Here is a 17,057-nt window from a genome sequence, read left to right as displayed (position 1 = left end):
ATCAAAATCTCACCGAGTTTGGTTCGTTTGAAAAGCCAATGAAAAAATACGGAGACAGAATCAACAATCAAAGTGAGGTGTGTATGAGGTAAATTAGACATTGTGTCATTTTCAATGAAAATAGAACTTTGAACAAACAACAATAATTAACTAAAATTTAAAGACAAAAGTAAATCACAGCAAATGCTCAAAATGCACTTGCTGTGATTTCCCAGGGTTCATGTTTATCTGTAAATTATTAATTTTTATTGAAAAGGACACAATGTCTAACTTACCTCATACATACCTCATTTATCAAATTTTCTTTAGTTTCCTGGTCCATTCTGTTTCCGTATTTTTCTTCGGCTTTTCAAATGAACCAAACTCGGCGAGATTTTGATCCAATAACTTGTAAATTTTTTTTGGTGCCTTGGGAGCTGTCTGACTTGTCCATTTAGTCCAAGTCTCCAGAAAACACTGCAGCTTCTTATGCTTATTGCATTTATTCTCCCATATTCTCATGACACCCATTCCGTCAGTCTTGTTCCCTGTACTAGTTTGTACAGGTTCCGTGTTGGATATTAGGCATATTCTTCTGGGCGTAATTTTGTACATCCATATATTGCCTGCCTCCTGTGATTCAGTGCCCCACATTCGCATAATGATGTGTAGAGCTGTTTCTATCCCTTCGTTGCATAATCTGCAGCTGAGGTCTCCGTTGTACAGCTCCATTTTATTCAGGTGTCCTCTAAGCGGCCAATGACTGGTTAGTAACCCTGTAATTATTCTGAGCCGATCCCTACTATAATGAAGGCTCTACTATGTTTGTTGCCAGGTACTTTTGTCCAGTACTCTGTGTGCTTCTTATTGATCCATGTTACTAATCTGGTTTCGTACCAATGATTTTGGTACCCCCAGAGCTAGTTCAGGACCTATATATGAAGTTGATGATCCGTGTCTAGCACATTCATCAGCTTTATGTGATTCCTGAATGCCCTGGCACCCAGTACAAAGTTAATTTGTTTGCAAGTTCATTCAGTTCTTCATGGCATTCCCAGACCAGTTTTGATGTTACATTCGGGTTTGTCAGAGCCCCTAGTGCGCTCTTGCTGTCTGTTAAAATATTGATCTGCTCATTTCTTTGAGGTCTCAATTTGATAAGCCTTGCACACTGCAAGATAGCATACACTTCCGCCTGAAAGACGGATGTTTATAGTCCTAGCGGATAACTGTAGTTAAATTTCTATCCGCTCGGTATATTCCAGCTCCCGTTTCATGTTTGGCCTTGAACATAGTTCGGTATGGTTGTTGTCATTCGGGATACAAGTTCAAATATATTTTCGATGCCCTAACACTGTTTCTATCGTATTTATAATAAATTTGTATCATATCTCTTTTTTCTTCATTCGTGAAAGCCATTTTTCGCCAAAAATTCAATGACTTGTACAATAACAAAATGTCATTGAGTTTAACAAATTGAAAGTCAAATTTAGAAAGATCAAAGTCAAAGTCTATTATGATAAGAATTAATTTTTTTCAATATCTCCAATTTTTCGAAAAAGAATGATAACTTATGATACATCATTGAAAAGGTAAAATCTGGTTCTATTCAAAACAGAAAGAATCCAATGTAGCGCCCATAAGAAAAAATAAAGTTGATGATGGTGGCCGGAAGACGAAACGTCGGATAGTAAATCTGAAAACACCAATATATAGCAGGGAGAAAGTGGCAATGTGGAAGTGCAATTTATTTTCAAATCCTTCGAAAAATAAAGCCAGAAAAAAATAAAAACCATTTTCCGAAATTTCTGTATTTTCCGGATATTTTCGGGCACACTCGGAATTTCAGAACTTTCTCAACGACATATTGTTAGACAGGTAAATGCCCAACTTTGCCCCATTTTAACCATCTTCATATCTCTCATAATTTCCGAGATCCCTATAGTGAGGATCGGATTTGAAACACCCTGTATGAACAAAAAGTCAAAATTTCTATAAGACTAAAAATATTTCATTAAGATAATTCAACAGATTTATAAATTATCACCAGGGAATTATTATTTTTGATAGTCATTTGAATTTTATCCAAAATTAATGATTAGAATAAGATATTTTCTATGTATGATGAAAAATAATTGCTCTTGATAAAAATCGTCAAAGATGTTTATAAAAAAAAGTCAAATTATTCATCGATTTCAAGCCTTGAATTAAAGTGATTTCAACACATTACTGTGATGTTAAGATTTGTGTTTGAACAAGGTGAACTGGGTCTAAATTTTTATAATATTCTTTTGTCTTCACCAAATTTAACTCTTTCAGAACCGGGAAGCCAGACAATATGAACAACAGAATAACCCCAATTATTTAAAAGGCAGCAGCATAATAGAACGTAATGGTAATACAACTGAGAATGTTAATCAAATTCCTATCACTGAAATCGATTTAAACATTCCACTGAAAGTTATTGGTCAAAAAAGATCCGACAGGTATCTTACTTTGAACAATGAGAAGAAATCCAAGAAGAAGAGAAGCAAAAGGAAAAAACATAAATCTGAAAGGTGAGTAAAAGTACAATAATTAATAATATTGATTATATAAACCTCTGTGGTTTGCGATTTGGTCATGTTCAATGCCAGGGTGACAAGAAGTAATATAAGTTCCTCAACATTCAATTCAACAATTGAATTTAGTGTTTCTTATAAGAGAACAAGCAGTTGATTGGAAAAACCATCATAAAAGGTAAATGAACATGCACAAACAAAACTTGCAGTCGATGGCATCTCTTGATTTGATAATAAATTGAAAAGATGGGTATGAGTCTGATCTTTCACAATCTGATTTTATTGAGAGCCACGTAGACAGCTGTTTCAGCCTATTTGGCATCATCAGTACTCTTCTTAGTTTTTCACAGCTGTCTACCACTGTCAAGTCAAGTTGTGAATGATCGGTACCGTACCATGCCACCAAAAAAACTCTCTAGGCCAGAATGATCCACAAAGCTATTGAAACTGAAAAACGTCCCAACTGCCTCAACAAACGAGATGATTAACGAAGATTACCTCATTCATGAATATCTTTACTGTCATGCCATACATCTTACAAGATTGCACACTTCGCTTCTGCAAGTCTCAACCCTGTTCCCACTACCAACTCCACCATCGCTACCACTACCGGTTTCCCCCTCCTCTTGTCCAGGAACATAAATACCAGCAGCCGAAATCTGTGTACCCGCAGTCGACGCTCGGGAGTATGCAGATTGAGACCTGGGTAGTAGGCAGATTGAGCCCCCGGCGTCAAGTCACGAGATGATTAACAAGGATTAACTCATTCATGAAAATCCTTACTGTCACGTCATACATCTTACAACATTGCACACTTCGCTTCTGCAAGTCTCAACCCCGTTCTCACTATCAACTCCACAATAACTAGCTCTACCAGTCCCCCTCACCACTCGTCCAGGAACATAAATATCAGACCAGAATGTGTGGACACACAGTCGACGATCGAGAGTAGATTGAGGCCTGGGGAGTAGGCAGATTGAGCCCCCGGCGTCAAGTCACAAAACCCTTGCAGCGTGTCACTACCTGAGGCGTAGGCAGATCGAGACCTCATTGTAGTGGTAACTCCTTGAAAATGGCTTCAAAGTCGAAGCCGAAACGTCGAACAACTAAAAACACCGGACGCGGACAAATTTTTTTTTCTGTATTCATTATGCATTCAGCTTACTCAGAACTACAGCATTGATCTTGACCCACGTTTCACCCATCCAGTTGGTATCATCAGCAAATAAACTATAGTGATGATCATCAATTTACTCAAATGTGCATCGAAAAGAGTGTTGCAGTTGTGGTGTGTGGGCGGATTTTTTGTGTTGGATGAATTTTATACCAGAATTTTGATTTAATATATTGTGGACTGCTTCTCGTCTCACAATACTTTTTAATCAACTAAAATTAACAAATGCCATGTTGTTTTGTTGGAAATGTTATTTTTTAACGAATTCAATAACTGTTTTGTAGAAATGCCTAATGACTGTTTGTTGTCATCCACCGATAAAAATAACAAATTTCAATGATTTGAAAGAGTTGGAAAATGAAAATTCTATTGTCGACTTCAAGAATGCAAATTATATTGGTTTGAATTTCTATCTAGCTGGTATTGATTTGGACATTTATCATGGCTGCATATCTGATATTAACCAGTCACAGAAATTTATGTTATTCAGTACATAGGCATACAACATTTTGTTCCCTCTGTTCGCCTATGTGAGTCATGATTTTCCTGTTGATTTGACAATAATATGAAGAAACTAACTATCAAAAAGAAAAAAAAGCTCATAAGCTACACAAAACTGTCAAAAATTAGGATGACACCATGATATTTTTCAGTATTAGAGCCCAATTAAATTAGCATGCTAAGTAAATTATGAAAATAACATTAAAGAAGTTAAGAATAACCTAGCATTGAACAAAATTTTCGGAACTTTGTGAATACCAAACAGAAAAATAATGGTTTACCAGAATCTATGTAATGTGGTGATTGAACTTTGATAATAGTAATGATATTGCAAATGCATTCACACAACTCTTTCAGTCAGTGTACAAACCCGATAAAATTGTGCATTTCATCAGTTCGGACTTCCATTGTCTAATATGATATAAATTGATTTGAAATCCTGAAAGAATTTGTAAAAAATTGTAAAGATTAGCTGAAAAATAACAATTTTATTAAGCAAAAAACAAAATTACAATGAAATAACATACAAACAACAACCAAAAAAATAAAAAATGAACTATTAACACGAGCTGAAAAATTAAAAAATAATTAACAAGAAATGAAAATTAAAAATTAAAAGATTCCAAACCAAGTTACTTCACGACTTTTCAATTGTTAGTATCGACAATCGTCTTCGTTATCACCCTGTTATCACCCGAAGACGATTGTGGATACTAACAATCGAAACGTCGTGAAGTAACTTGGTTTGGAATCTTTAATTTTCATTTCTTGTTAATGATTTTTTAATTTTTCAGCTCGTGTTAATAGTTCAATTTTTTTATTTATTTGGTTGTTGCTTGTATGTTATTTGTTTGTAATTTCAGTTGTTTGTTTAATAAAATTGTTATTTATTAGCTAATCTTTTTAATTTTTTACAGATTCTTTTAGGGATTTCAAATCAATTTATATCATATTAGACAATGGAAGTCCGAACTGATGAAATGCACCACGAAACATTGTCAACCACCTTCAAACCTGATAAAATTGTTCTTTCAATGAAATAAAATGGTGGGTGAGAAAAGTGTTGATATGTATTGTTAGGAATAGAGTGGAACTGCATTGAAAAATTCCCAAGACAACTTTATAAACTTCAATAAAAATGACGACAATGGTTATTATCTGGCTTACAGCAAATATTAAAATAATCATTATCAAAAGAAAGCGAATAAAATACTTTATCCATACCTGAATAAAAACACTGTCAATCAATGAAAACAATGACAATCGTCTTATTGATTTTCTTTGCAATACTGATTTGTTTTTATACAACATTGCAGCTTTCAAAATTTTCCGCGAACTCTGTGAATCAAATTGGAGACTTTCTTAGCAGGGTTATTGATTTTGAAAACATTTTCAGTTCCTCAGATGATGATGCAAATCAAGTACAAGCAATAGAAGTGAAAAGGGATATGGAACTGCCCGAGGGAGCTACGCTTTCTGATTCTGACAGTGATCATGCCCAAAAGGACGATCCCCACAGAGCTCTGGACATTGATTTAGACCTGTGAGTAAAATGAAGTATCGTGTCATAAAACCGCTCATTATTGTTGGTATTATTTAATTGAAATTTGGAAATTCATCCGAATATTGAATCTGATTCTATAGACTGAAATATTTCCAAATAATTGTTCACGGTCATTTTGTAGAATATTTTTCAGTTGCGAATTTCCCATTTCAATGAAGAACTCTTTAAATACATTCAATTATTTGCAAGATCTTTATTGGAAAATGAGACTTTGAGTTTGAAACCAAATTAAACTTCAGAAACAAAAAATGATCAGGGCGGGGGGATTTCATTTATAATGAATTTTTGAAATTTCAGTACCTTGAAAAAGCAGTCGTTGTAAAGAAGACTGTTACTGAAATTGCTAAAACACAATTCATATTCAAAAATTATACTAAATATTATATAATTTTTGACTATTATGTACTGTTTTGTATATGACTACAATTACTCGTGTAACAAATATCTATTATTTATTATTTTCTCAATATCAAACGCAGATAGCTCGTGAAAATATCTATACTTTGTAATGCAAGTCGTAAAATCAAGTGTCTCACAGTTGCAGAAACGGCTTCTCAAATTATAAAAAATACAAAATAGTGATCACCACCCATTTTTATCCTCTAACCCAATTACAATAGGTGATAGTCATGATTGTGACATACTCATTTATGAATCAACGAAGTCCTAAATATCCCAACGTTTTCAACTCAAAATTTTGTTTTCTCAACTCTTCTGGGTTTTATTCCGCTCTGCAATGAAATAAAACCTCCCTGGAATATCTAATTTTCCAAACTTCCCTCGAATATCTAATTTTCCAAACTTCCCTTGAAAGTCCAAATCCCCTACACTTTCTATAATTGTCAAAAATTTAACTTGTAGCACATTTTCGATTCTATGTTTTCTACTGAATAACTACAAGGAACAGTATCTCTGGAAACTCTTAAGCTAGCTTATTATGGTCTTGTTCAGTCCACACTGAGTTATGGTCTTATTGTTTGGGGCAATTCTGCTCATATTCAAAAGGTGTTTATAATACAGAAAAGAATTTTAAGATGTATGGTGAGAGCCAACCCTCGAGAGAGCTGTAGAGAAATCTTTGTTCGTTTGAGAATTCTAACTCTTTCATGCTTATATATATTTAATAACTCTTGAGGTAAAAAAACGGCACTTCAGCCATGAGAGGGGTTTTATGATCCACAATTATAGTACACGCAACGCTAATTGTATACGTTTGCCATTCTCTCGCTTATCACTGGGACAGAATTCATATATGTATCAGGGAATTATTTGCTATAATCACACAGTCACACTAATGGGTGAAATTGAGAGCTTTAAATTATTTAAATCAAAATTGTTTGATCTTTTATGTTCAAATGCCTTTTATTCAATGGACGAGTTCTTAGCATTCTGTTCATAGTATATATAAATTGGTATAGGGTAGCTTATGCTTTTATTTTTATACTAATTGTATTTGTTGTATGTCTGACTAGTCCGATAAGTTTTAGGGAGGCAAGTTTATATGCTGTATCTTGTAAAACTTCAGTGATGAATAAACATATCTATCTATCTATCTATCTATAATTCATCATACTTTTCCGCTGAACAGTGTTTCAACTACACTTTCCAACGATTTATTTCCGTATACTTTCGATTGTCGAGTGATCACTACCATTTTCAGTTGTTAGAATTGTGTACAAAAATAAATCAAATGTACTTCCATATCATATGTAACTCATCAAGAATTCTTCTAATTATTCAATCGACTTCTCATAGATAAAAGCTCGATTTCCTTATCTCTTGTATCTATTGTTTCTATCTTGCGAAATATTGTTCGTATAGTGAATATTCAAACTTCAGGATTTAATTTTATGAAATATAGTTTGAAAAGCATGAAAACAAGCATATCCCAATAACACACTGATGCGTTTGCAACGAGAGCTAATTGCATTTTGAGACATCGCAATAAAAAAATTCAGTTTGATCCACAATAATTATCCTTTTAATGTCGAGTGTGGTGGGGCGAATGTTTCACCATGTTGAAACCTCGGTTTCTGCAAAATGCAATGTAGATTTGGTAACCTTTAAGGTTTGTTTTTTTTCTTTTATTATATTTCTTTTTGCTACTAATCTGATTGAATATGTCGAGGATTGTCATTCAACAATATGTTCTGGGGACACCACTACAGCCACTGGACCTACTATAGAAAATTATTCGACTAAAACCAACATGATTTTTGCAGAGCTCACAAGCCGGTGTAATTCAAATTGGTCAAATCCTAATGCCTCAAGGTCGGTGTCGGTGTGAAATTCTACAACAGAAAAACTGCTTCTTAGATGATATCACAAAGTGAAATATTTGTAAACAATATTGAATGAATTTATTGTTTCAATAATTCAATAACAAATCAATGAAAAATTTCAAACATAAATCACATAGAAATCAATAATATTCATAGTTATAACACTAGACAAATAAAATTATTATCAATTAATTATTTCAAAGATAATTTTGTACAGAAATCGATTTATTATGTTGGAATTATAATATATACAAAGAAATAAAAAAAAAATTAACTCGCTCTCAAATTCAAAAATCAATTGAAAAAGTATTTTAATAGAACTGACCGATACTGGATTAAAATCCATTTCCGTTTATGCTTGAGAAAGCTATTGTATAGCGAAACACATGTCGCGGTTGTAAAACCCTATATAATGAAAATCATACAATAAACTGTATTAAATTATTTTTTTTGAAAAAGTATTTGATGAAATAAATTTAAAATACAGGTTTACATGATTTTCCATATAGCCAGAATCATCTAAATATTTTTTTATCAAATAGTTCGGACTTCCATTGTCTAATCTGAGAGAAATGATTTGAAAACGCTGAAAGAATTAGTTAAATTAAAAGGAATAGCTGAAGATAATAATTATATTAAGCAAGAAACCCTGAAATTAAATTACAATAAAATGAAATACAAGCAACAATTTAAAATTGAACAACTAAAAAATAAATTAAAAGACTTCAAGCCAAGTTACTCCACAACGTTTCGATTGTTAGTATCCACAATCATCTTTCAGTCATCTTTTTTAATTTTTTGCTTATGCTCATTTGATTTTTTTAAATTTTTTTTACTCTGTGGTCATTTTCATTTTTTAACTTATTTTATTCGTTTTCATTGCATTTTCATTTCACGGTTTATTCTTGATATAATATATGATATTTTAGCTATCCATTCGAATTTTATTTGTCCTAACTAGTAAAATTTATTATTCATTGTGTTAACTGTATTTCTTTGATATTTTTGCAATTTATGATGCACTGTTTGGAAACTTTGGTGTAGTAATGAATATTACTGGAGTTTTTTCCCAACACCAAATCGTTATTTTTAACACCTCGACACCTGTTTCGATCACCAAGTGATCATCTTCAAAGAGGAAGATTAAAACTGACAGGAAGGCTAAAACTTCCTCTTTGAAGATGATCACTTAGTGATCGAAACACGTGTCGAGGTGTTAAAAATAACGATTTGTAATATTTTTGCAATGCTCGAAAAAATTCCAAAGATTTAAATTTGTAACCCAGAATACATATTCAGGAATTAAAGTGGTTCCATAACGTTCGTAAAATTCTAGGATAAACAGAGTAAGATGCATTATCATTCAACCAACTGAAGTAGTTTTATATAAATGAATTCATTTTATTTTCAAGATCTACTTTGATTTTTTTGTAGACACATTTTAAGGGAATTCATATAATTGTGAGATACAAATTCGAATTGATGAAGCAGATCATTCAGCAGTACGGTGCTCCACTTTAATGTTTTGATTTCTTACTAGTGGTTGAACAAGAAATTCTCAAATAAATGGACTAACAGTGATGACTGTCAGGTGATGACAGTGATGACTGTCATCACCTGAAGATGATTGTGGATACTAACAATAGAATCGTCGTGAAGTAACTTGGCTTGAAATATTTATATTTTTATTCCTTTATAATTGTTCAATTTTCAATTGTTGCTTATATTCTATTTTATTGTAATTTCATTTCAGGGTTTTTTTGCTTAATATAATTGTTATTTTCAGCTATTCATTTTAATTTTCATTGTATTGGGTCTTTCAGGGATTTCAAATCATTTTGTATCAAATTAGACAATGGAAGTTCAACTAATGAAATTTACCATGAAACATTGTCCACCAATTTCAAACAAACGTTAATTTCACTTGTATTCTTCATTTATTTATTTTTTAGTTTTAGTTAACAATACCTATTCACAAACTTAATGTTCACTGCTTATATTAATCACGTGTGATTTCTTCAATATATCATTATTTTGTTAAATTTGTATTTTTAGTTAATTTAGTTAATCCCTATTCATGATCATTTAATGTTTGTTGGGATAATAAAGACAGTACAGTACCTAAAATTAGTCTTTTTATTAATTTCAGGCCTACACTTGATTATTCATCTAAACCTGAGAAACATAAAAGTGATATCAATGTTAAGAAGGATAAAAAACATTCTAGAAAGAAGGGAGAGAAAGACAAGTATAGTAAAGAAAAATCTGCCAAGGAAAATGTGACTTCTAATTTACCAAGTTCAGAGAAACAAAAGAAGAAGAAAAGTAGCAAACACAAGGAAAAGCCATTCAAGGAACCAGTAGAAGCAAATCTGTTACTTCTGGATGATGAGGTTCCTGCAAAAGTCGCCGAAGAGATAAAAAGTGTAAAGAAAGAGAAAAAGACCAGAGATAAAAAGGAACGAGGTAGGTTGTTGATATATTGATTGTTAGTTAAATGAAAGATCGGAAGGTTTCATGAGTGTTAGGTTCTGCCTCATTTCGTTTCTAGATCATATCAGGAATATTCATTATTCTCTGTTTATTCAAACATAATTGTTGTTTTATTTTTTGTTAATAAAGATTTCCCTAGTAACTTGCCTCTTTATTCCGTGATTATTATTAATCACTGAGCGTATCTGAAAACATTTTTCACGAAATTCTTTGAACCAATATATTTACCAAATCATTTTTGAAACAAAAAAATTAAAATGATTCACTTTGTTTCAACGATTTTTGTACCAATATATCTATGTGCATATATTATCTATTTTCATAAAACAAAGTTGGTCAAGAAATTATAACACATATTAAATTATTCAGAGTGACTTCTTTGTTACTTTTTGGACAAAAAAAAAACATTGATTTCAGGAGAAAACCAAGGTCTAGAATATAATTTATGTTATTTCTCTATAAATCTACTTACGTCAAAACTTGCTGAGGTAAAAACTTTTAAACCTTGTAAACCTTAATTTAACGTTTATGACAAAGTTTATCCAAAAAAATTTGTCTTCAACTGAATTGGGGCAAACCTATAGTCAGGCCGGTTTGATGTGGGTACTTTGTTCACTCACTCGAATTGACTGCCGTGTTGGTCGGTGGTTCAAGCCCTAGTCTGAACGATCGATTTTCACTTGCTATCGTCCAACCCGTGTTAGGAATCACACGTTAAAAGGTAAGACCTTGTGAATCCTTAGCTCGCACAAGTTTTGACTTCTGAGGGTTGTCGTTCGTAGGGGTGCAACAGCTGGTTAACGGAAAAACAGATTTAAAACAGATATAGAGAATAATCCAAATTAGTCTGAGTTCTTGATTTTTAACCACAATGAAGGAAAGGTTGTTATTTCAGTAAAGTCAGGAGTTGATTCATATCGAGGTAAAAAGTTTTCAGGTATGCCTGATGTTTCGTCTACAATTGCGGTAGGCACTATCAAAGGCGATGATGTAACAGATAAAGTGCTCGAGTCCCCGGTTTTATTTCATTGGTGGTAGGCGTGTTTTCATTTTTATTGCTTTTATTAAATTAGTACTTGTTGTTAGTGCAGGCATCTAGACTTTTTTTGTTCTGTTGTTTTTTAATTCATATCATATTCATATCCTATTAGACTTGGGTAGTAGCTCTTAGTTCTGTCAAGCCCTTGAGTCTTTTCAAAAGCGATAACATGGGTACCCTCTCTAAGTGCATGTTCCGTTACTATTGATTAGTCAGTTTGCCCCAGACGACAATTTATCTTGTGTTCAGAGATCCCTTTGTGGTTGCAATATAGACCTATCCACAGCTTCAAGAAATCTGATATTGAAGGCTCTTTGGGAATCCTTAGCTGTTGACCTCACTCTCTCTGACAGTTTTCGATTAACTGAATTGTGTTCGTAACATTTTTCATTGACAGGCTTATTTGAAGTTGTTTTGGCACTCTCTTTCCTGTGTTGTATTGCTCTCTCGCATTTGGCTTCGCTATACACATTCCCTCTGAAAGTATTTTTCAAATGATTGAGTTCTTCTGCGAGACTCTTAGGTTCACATATGCGTCGAACCTTAAAGTTTCAATTTATCCCCTCTTTTGTCTTGACTGGTGGTTGGAGTTTTTAATTAGATACTTGCCTGTGTGTGTTGGTTTATGCTCCATTATCCGATCTCCTTGTCTGATCCAAGAAGCGATTATTTCTTGGGATTCCTGTTCCATTGTGAATTGAATTTTTGGGCTAAAAGAGTTTTTTTATATTATCAAAGTATGTGAGAAACTATGAGCGAACTGGGCCGTTATGTCTGCTAAGAACACTTCACTAATTAGCTGTATAGTTTTTTTGAATGAAATCATTGTGTACATAAAGATCACCTTGAAACTTTCTAGTAAATCTCCTAGGCCCAAGAGAACAAAATCCAGGCTGGTAGGCAGTGGTCGAATGGAACCTGAAGTAGCTGCGATGACCAAGTCTCAGCAACAACTCAGTCAAGGTATAATCCTTGTTGAGTACCTGCCTTCTGGTTTTATCATTCAGGATTGAATTGTTATTTTGTATACCTATGAAAATACTACACAACTTAGTTCGTACCTCCAACAGAGAATACAGCAAAATTACATGTTTTGTTTATAAGAAAACTGTTTTTCTATCAACCAGCTGTTGTCCCCTTGTCGAGCTGAGAGCTAACGAGGTTTTACATCTCAACGTGTGATTGATGGCATATGGAATGAGTTTACTTGCAAATTCAACAATATAAACATGATGCTTTAGTAACTTCTGAAGAATGGGGTTGGCAAAAAGATAACTTCTTGAGACCAAACAAAAACATGCCTACTCCATCTATTTTATTAAAGTTTGAGTTAAGTAAGGGTGTATTAAGAATGTTTAACGCAGAAATATAGGTAGTTGCTGATTCCATTCATGTCCAAGGGTTAATGGTTTTAGTTTTTTGAATTGATTTGATATTGGAAGCAATGTTAGCAAACATTCAATATCTATATCACCTTGGAAATGACGGGTAATAAACAAATTATTCTATGATTTTGAGTAAGGATTTCTTTCATTTTAAAGTTTCCTCAAGTTACTAGCCTGTTTGAGAGGTTTGGTAAGAAACAAACAGTTTTTCAACCAACATAGATGGAATGCCATCAGAGCTTTTATTGGTTTTGCACTCAAGAAGAATTTGTCTGACTATTTTCAGGAAGAACAAAATATCAGGTATGTGCTTTAGGAAAGGCGATTTATATTCTTGATGCTTCAAGGTTGAAAATTCATTGCTATAGTTCAATTTGTTTTTTCTGAAACTCAAAATCAATGATTAACTCAGGTTCAAGGGACAAAAGAACAAATTCAATCAAGTTACATGCCTAAAGACTTCAATCCATCTCCATTTCCCATTTTCTACTTATAGATCCTCTTATCTGATCTTAACTAGTATTATAAGCCAGTGAAATGGGCTGTATTCCATTTCCAAAAAAAAATAGTTTCAGAGAAGTGGAAAAATAAGCAAAAATAAACTTAAAAAGCACTAAATGCGGAAATCACTGCATAGTATAAAACAATGCATAATATAGTAGAGAAACATTGATAATTTTAGAGGTTTCTAATGTGGTGTTGTAAATAAACACATTTTTTTGTGCTTACATTGCAAACGCTAGCTAAATCTTACAACATTAATCCTTATCCAGTTAAGTACCTTAAATACATTGTGCATTTAAGATCTGTTTAAAATCTGTTTTTTCGTTAATCAGCTGTCGCCCCCATACGAACGGCAACTCTCAGAAATTGAGAAACTTGAGAAAAGGATCAATATGGCATGTAATTTGAATACATATTTTTGAAGACATCACAGATTCAAAATGCAGGGACATAGCGGTTGCAGCGGTACCAGCCGGGGGGCCGGCGGCGCGTGCCTATAAATAGCGCGTCGAAGGCCGCGCTTCGGCCTATAGCATTTTATAATTAGCAATGAGCGCACGAGTTTGTATGTATATTTAGTATCAGCATTGCACCCGTACGGAGCCGGGACGAGTCGCTAGTGATTTTTAATAAGGTTTCGCAAAGTCCTCTCAAGTTTTTATTGTGCTAGTGCCCAATATTACAACCCTTGTTGATTTGAAACATTAAATTTAACCTAAAAAAATACTATAAGTAATATTCTAGACCCTGGTTTTTTAGCTCTCATTCTTTTATTTTTTCTCAAAGGTGATAAAGAGATGAGTTACTTTATATACTGAATGATAATATGAAAATATATAAATTATTTTTCTTTCTAACATTTATTTAGTTTTCAAAGATTTTTATATATGTCTATTTTCTTCAGGGAAAGGAAAATCCAAAAAGTCTTCTTCTGGCTATGAGGAAGCTGTTGGAATTTCAACGCCTAGTAAAGAATTCCAGTAATATGGGTTATTTTATATACAGATTTATTTTGTTTTGTTATTCATTTAATATATTCAAGGTAAAATACTCTCTCTAAAGTGAAGATCCCACATTATGTTTTAAGGATATATGTTGATAACAAACATACCAACACCTTTAAAATGAATATAGTAGTATTTTAAAATCATAACAAAACTCGCTACTTTACTAGCGAAGTTATATACATTTCATGGTCTCTTATGATTTCCATTTCTAATAAGAAAAAGACTAACTAATAATAATATTGGATTATTGCTTTATTGTATTCCTGATAGTTTATTTTGAAAAGTATAATGTCCAATTGAATCAATAAATTATATTGTTTAATAATAAGAATTTCAATGTCATACTTCCTATTAACATAGATTAATTTAATTTAATTACTCCTTTTCAAATATACAAAACAATGAAATGTTATGTCTTGAACTGAAAAAGGTGGGATATGTGAAGCAAAATCATCAATGTTATTCTGAATAATCTAGAATTATTTATAAAAGGTAATTTATGAATAATGGGGAAGAAAACTGAATATTTATCTAACATGACTTTGTAGATTCTAGGAAGGGTAAAAAGGATTTCTGCTCAACAGTATCTTTCTATAATTTATTATGAAGGTATTTACATTATTAGCTAGAAATATAATTATAAATAATAATTATGAATGTCATTTGTTGGTGAATACCAAATGGCCATCGACCGAAGTCCTTCTGGCAGTGTACAATTTTTAAATATTTATAGTGATTTTTACATATGTTTTTACAATAGAACTAAGGTACATTGGATTTGTGGAAAAAAACAACAAAATAATAATTAATTATAAGAGTGATTTGATGTTTTCCCAAATAGTTTTTTCGGGGTATTTCCTTCAGCTCTTTCCCTACATAATGCCTGCAGGGTCTCCAAGTTAATTTGATAGTTCGTACTGGAATCTCTGGCGTAAAATGAATCTAGTGAAAACACTTTACCAACACCAGAACAAAAATTACGGTTTCTCGACGCGCGTTTCGCTAGCCAAGTTAGCGTCCTCAGGAGATCAATATGACTAAATTTTACAACTATGTGTTTTTATATGCTAATGGCCTAACTGCTCCTGAGGATGCTAACTTGTATTGTACTTGACTGTATTTTTTGTTCTGGTGTTGGAAAGTATTTTCAATAGGTCTTCAAGTTAGTTTCGTTTTTTTGCAAAATGGTTTCCTAAGTCTGATAGTCTCTCCTTTATGGATTTCTAGTTTCATACAACAGTGCATTTGAAGGATTGTGTAGTATGTTCTGAGTCTGATGCATTTTGGTAATACTCCTTACTGTAGATGTTTCAGCTGTTTGGAGATTATTTGATGCAGGATTAGACAACTTGATTAAATTTTATGTGCATATTTGAGAAGTGGACGGCAGATCATTTTATATATTTTAGTTGCAGTCTTTGTGTTGATTCCTCTTTTTTTTTTTAATGTCAAACTCCGAAAGTGTTTTCTTCTATCGATGCATATCTTTTTAATCAGTTTTGTATGGCTCTTCAAGTTGATTTTGTGGTTAATGTTAACTCCCTAGTATTTTACTGATTGCCTGCTTCTTACAATTTAATTGTTGATGTTTATTGCAGGTAGCTTCTCTGAAGGGTTGTACTGATGAATTGTGATTTTTTCCTTTTGTCCTGTTGACGAGGCTTTGAAGTTCCTCTATTGTGAGTGCTAGTGTGTAGTTGTGTGAAACTAATCTGCAAACTGTAAGATGTAAAAGTTTTTATAGAATTCATTCTTGTATTCCAAGTTGTGATTCTATATATCATGGCAGTATATATCATAGAAAAGCGGAGATAACGGAGAGCCTTGTGAAACTCTATTTAGGGAGCAAATTTTTGGGAGAATGAATGTCTTACTCTGACGGTGAGGGTTCTGTTCTCATTTTATTTTTTATTATACATAGAAGATAGACAGCGGTATTCAATTCTTGAAGTTTATACAATATTCCTGTTTGTTCGTTAGATGTTACAATTACTGTTGGGTGGGTTTTATTTATTTTTTCTCCAAAACCAAATTGATACATTGGTATATTGATACGTTCACTGAGTTGATATTTCATGGTTTTCTCGAAATTTTTTCCTAACACTGGCAGAAGAGTAATGGGTCTGTGGTTGCAGGTCTGTATTGGGCTTTGGAATGGCAATTATCAATCCTTCTTTCTGTTATTATACAATATCAGAATGAAAGTATTGCAGTGGAGATTTGCGAAAAGCAAAAGTGGTTAAGAACGGTTTTCAAAAATATATTTTCAACTGACATATATAGTACGTAACATCGTCGTTCATCATAAAAATATTACAAAAATCAACTATTCCTGAAACAAATTCAAGTTCGATGTGACATATTTCAGGATGATTTGCCTTTCTTCTATCAAGTCTCATATAAAAAATAAATTCAAATCTATGTGCTTGTATCAATCCAATGTGGTATAATTTTCAGCAAGTTTCATAGCTCCTTGTTGTCTATGAAAATTGGGAAACCTTTTCAGAAGTATGTATTCTGACATATTTGTTCTGTCAGTTTCTGAAGAAATATAAATTCCTTTGCTGC

General features: G+C 32.7%; 1 protein-coding gene across 1 annotated transcript in view; it reads left to right on the top strand.

The window, feature by feature from the left end:
• Positions 1-14,820, top strand: part of garnet (adaptor-related protein complex 3, delta 1 subunit-like garnet) — a 41,236-nt gene extending 26,416 nt beyond the window's left edge. The window contains exons 16-19 of the mRNA XM_074170643.1: positions 2,299-2,537; positions 5,612-5,758; positions 10,211-10,527; positions 14,387-14,820. Coding sequence (XP_074026744.1) covers positions 2,299-2,537; positions 5,612-5,758; positions 10,211-10,527; positions 14,387-14,466 — 783 coding nt within the window. The 3' untranslated portion in view covers positions 14,467-14,820. The remainder of the gene's footprint in view (positions 1-2,298; positions 2,538-5,611; positions 5,759-10,210; positions 10,528-14,386) is intronic.
• The last annotated feature ends 2,237 nt before the right edge of the window (positions 14,821-17,057 follow it).

Source organism: Leptinotarsa decemlineata, unplaced genomic scaffold (genome assembly GCF_025532065.1).
Source record: "Leptinotarsa decemlineata unplaced genomic scaffold, Ldec_3_MD MMD2_P_RNA_scaffold_9, whole genome shotgun sequence".
Taxonomy (NCBI): Eukaryota; Metazoa; Arthropoda; class Insecta; order Coleoptera; family Chrysomelidae; genus Leptinotarsa; species Leptinotarsa decemlineata.
This window is presented reverse-complemented; position numbering and strand designations above follow the sequence as displayed.